The sequence below is a fragment of the Phalaenopsis equestris genome, unplaced genomic scaffold, assembly GCF_001263595.1.
Source record: "Phalaenopsis equestris unplaced genomic scaffold, ASM126359v1 Scaffold000002, whole genome shotgun sequence".
Classification (NCBI taxonomy): Eukaryota; Viridiplantae; Streptophyta; class Magnoliopsida; order Asparagales; family Orchidaceae; genus Phalaenopsis; species Phalaenopsis equestris.
In genome coordinates, this window is record NW_018164444.1 from 30296128 (window position 1) to 30299922 (window position 3795).

At 35.5% G+C, this 3795-nt stretch overlaps 1 protein-coding gene across 1 annotated transcript; it reads left to right on the plus strand.

Annotated features, from left to right (window-relative positions):
• Window positions 1-1136: 1136 nt before the first annotated feature.
• Window positions 1137-3795, plus strand: LOC110030923 (NAC transcription factor 47-like). The gene is made up of 3 exons (XM_020733921.1): window positions 1137-1639; window positions 1727-2031; window positions 3111-3795. Exons 1-3 carry the CDS (start codon window positions 1489-1491, stop codon window positions 3624-3626), a joined length of 972 nt encoding a protein of 323 aa, XP_020589580.1. The 5' UTR covers window positions 1137-1488; the 3' UTR covers window positions 3627-3795.

The following is a 3795-nucleotide window of genomic DNA, read 5'->3' on the forward strand; positions in this document are numbered from 1 at the left end:
CCATCTATATCACCACTACTTTGAACAACAGACCCGAGATATCTAAAGTATTCACTTCTTTTAATAATTTAATCACCCATAGTTACAACTCTGTTCACTTCTTTTAATAATTTAATCACTCATAGTTACAACTCTGTCACTAGAGCTACTACTACTAAATTACATTCCATGTATTCAGTTTTATTTCTACTCAAATGACGACCTTTAGCCTGCAATTTAGACCTCCATAATTCAAGTTCTTATAGAGTTTTTTCTCAAATCTTTCCTACAAGAAGGATATCATTAGTGAAAAATGTACACCAAGGTACATCCTCCTGTAAATGTTCATTAAGAGCATCCATAACTAAAGCAAAAAGATATGGGCTTAAAGTCGATCGCTGATGTAATCCAACTTGTTGAGAAATAAGGATAAAGAATCACATGAATCAAGAATAGGAATCATTAAACCAGAGATTTAATGAGGTTCACAATATTCTTACGTCCTCAGCATCGATGAGCGATGGTTTTTATTTTATGAAGCAATTAATCCCCCAAGTGTTACAAATGCAATATATATATATAATTGTTACAATTACAAAATTATCATGCACAAACTCTCCCAATTGAACAGATGCTTTCACTGTGCTTCGCTCGCGAGCTCCGCTTTGCTCCAGCTTCTGCCCGTTATTTGGTATATGAGTCATACCTAATACAACTGAAATAGGAAAATATTCGGCCAATCCTCATTCTGTTCGAACACAGGTACTCACTCTAGTATACAAATCTTTAATGACTTAAATAAGTTATATCAACAATTTCTTTTCTAGAACTTTCTCAAGGATATCTCTTAGAACCTTATCATAAGCTCTTTATAAATCAATAAAAATCATATGCGCATGCTCTTTATTCTCTCTTTATTTCTTCACGAAACCTCTCAATAAATGTAATGTATAGCTTCCATGATAAACCTGCCCGGAATAAATCCAAATTGATTATGAAAAATCTTTGCATTACATCTTAACCTATATCGAATTACACTCTCCCATATTTCTTTCGAAAACTCAGCTGAATATTAAAAATGTGAAATTAGAGCAAAGCAACCCAAATAAATAAATAAATAAATGAGAAAAGAAAGACATTTGCTATTCTAAAAATTCCAGCTTTCAGCAACCATATACATCCATCTAATCTCGACCAGCCGTCCTCCCTTGCTGGACCGCCCGCCGGATCGGATGAACGGCAAGCTGACCGCCAGCATAACCGTCACCGTTACAGTTGCATCACGGTCACCATCGCCGACCACCCCACGTGTCCTCAAACGCCACATTCAAGCAAGTCACGCAACCGCGCTTCCAATCGCCATTCCATCATCCCAATCTATCCCTAGACAAATTCACTAATACCATCCTTATCCTCAAGCCCATCTCTCGTCTCCATAAAGCCTCCCACCCTCTTCCTCCTTCTTCCTTGCCGTTCCAACTGCTGGAGCAGGATTAGCCAGCTCTAGCCATGTATAATCCTGCTACACAGCTTCCGCCGGGCTTCCGGTTTCACCCCACAGACGAGGAGCTCATCGTCCACTACCTGAGAAAACGGACGGCGCCGGTCTCCATCATCGCTGCAATCGATATCTACAAGTTCGATCCATGGGACCTTCCCGGTAATTTTATCTCATTCCTTCAAAGTAAATCACGGTTCATTTGTTTTATGATCGCAAAGTGTTTGATGAAATGTCTGAAACAAACAGAGAAGGCGGTGTTCGGCGACCGAGAGTGGTATTTCTTCAGCCCTAGAGAGCGGAAATACCCTAACGGTGTTCGGCCGAATCGGGCGGCGGTTTCTGGGTACTGGAAGGCGACCGGGACAGACAAATTCATAAGGTCTGGCGGGGATAATGTCGGGGTGAAGAAAGCGTTGGTGTTCTATAAGGGGAAGCCGCCTAAGGGGCTTAAGACTGATTGGATTATGCATGAGTATAGAGTGGCTGAATCGCTGAACACTACTAACAGCTACAGACCTTTAAGCATGAGGCTTACAGATGATTCCATGAGGGTAAGAACCCTAGTCCCTTCTTTTAGGCTTATTTATAAATCATAATTTATATGTTAAGGAATATAAATATTTAGTAATTATGTTTTGTTATTATGAACATGCTTGATGAATTACACCCATCATAATAGGTTTATGATGGAAGAAGGTTATTGACTATTTATTTAGGACTGGTGTCATCATCTAATTTCTTCAACATAAAAGTGCAATATGTTGTTTTAGAGGAAATATTAATATACGCTCATTGTTTTAAGACTGAAAACAGTGCAAGAATAGTTGATTGTGAATTTTATTTTTATAATTAGGAGACCGAAATTCAAATGATATTTTAATCATTAATTGTTAATTTAATTAATAGACATTACAACTAATCAAATGTTGTGTAATTCATGCTTTGAACTAAGTTTTAATGTTTTCATAGCATGGAATAGTAGGCCTTCGATTAGGGTTGAAGTCAACAATCTTAAATGTTTTTGTACAATTATGTTTAATTCCATTTTTTTATATTCATTTATACAATAAAGTCGTGTACTTAGGTTTAAGAAAAATCATGTAAGAACTTTTTTGGTTGCTTGCTATATATGAGAGAAATTAAGTCAAATCCAAATGGGTTGATTTAACTTAAATTGAAGTTTTTAATTTTGACATAATTCTACTCTAGCCAACTGTAATCGGTTTCAAGTTGCTTTCTATCTAATCAAGTATATAACAATATTTTCATAAATATAATTTTAAACATTAATTAAAATGCATTATCTATAAAAAATATCCAAATTTTATTTATAAAATTCTATTATCAAGCATGATCATATATATATATATATATATATAATATCAACCTTCATTGCTTACTAGCTAGGTAGAAAATATAATTTAAAAATAATAAATTTTATTTTCATTCATTTTATTTGTAAAAATGAAATAATCACTTCTACAAGGTTTTGACCATGTCTTTTTAAAGTTAAAATCAATCGCTATTTCTAATTCCATTAAATCAAAAAATAAAATAAAATCTAAAAAATATGTCATATTTTTTATGTCTATCTGATATTTCTGATGCTCTTCTTCTTCCATAACATCAGCTGGACGATTGGGTTCTCTGTCGCATATACAAGAAGAGCAAGCACGTTTCGCCTCCATTGATTGATCGAGAACATGAAGACTCTTCAACAGATGATGCCAGCTTTCCCATACAAAACCTTCCTCTGCGACAACCGCTACAAGATTTTCCAAAAACTTCATCCGTATCAGAAGCTTTGGAAGATTTCTCGCAGCTCTTTAATGGCTTCTATAGCCTACATGATCTACAGAGATTTGATAAGAATCCACTTATTGGCCACCCAATTTCAAGTCTGCAACAAACAAATCATGATAGCAATGATTCCAACGGCCACTTCCTCCCACAGCTGTCGCAAAAAGAACCATCTGATTCTATTAACCTAAAGAACCAGAAGCATGATGAGATGGACAGTAAAGAAGAGATTAATGGAACCTTTCAGAACTTCTATGGACAGTTTGATAGCTCTGATTACAGCTTTCCAAACCAGCAATTCTTGCGCCTGCCGCAGCCTATAAACTCTCATTTAGGTTTGCAGTGAGCAAATTAGAAACAAGACATTAAAGAGATGGACATTTGTGTAAGAGCCAAAATACGTATCGAATAGATTTTTTTTTTTTTTGTTGGGTGGTTTAGATAGATCGGCCATATGTAGCTGCATGACTCAAACTAAGCAATAAATTAATTAGATAATTTGAGTTTATTCATTA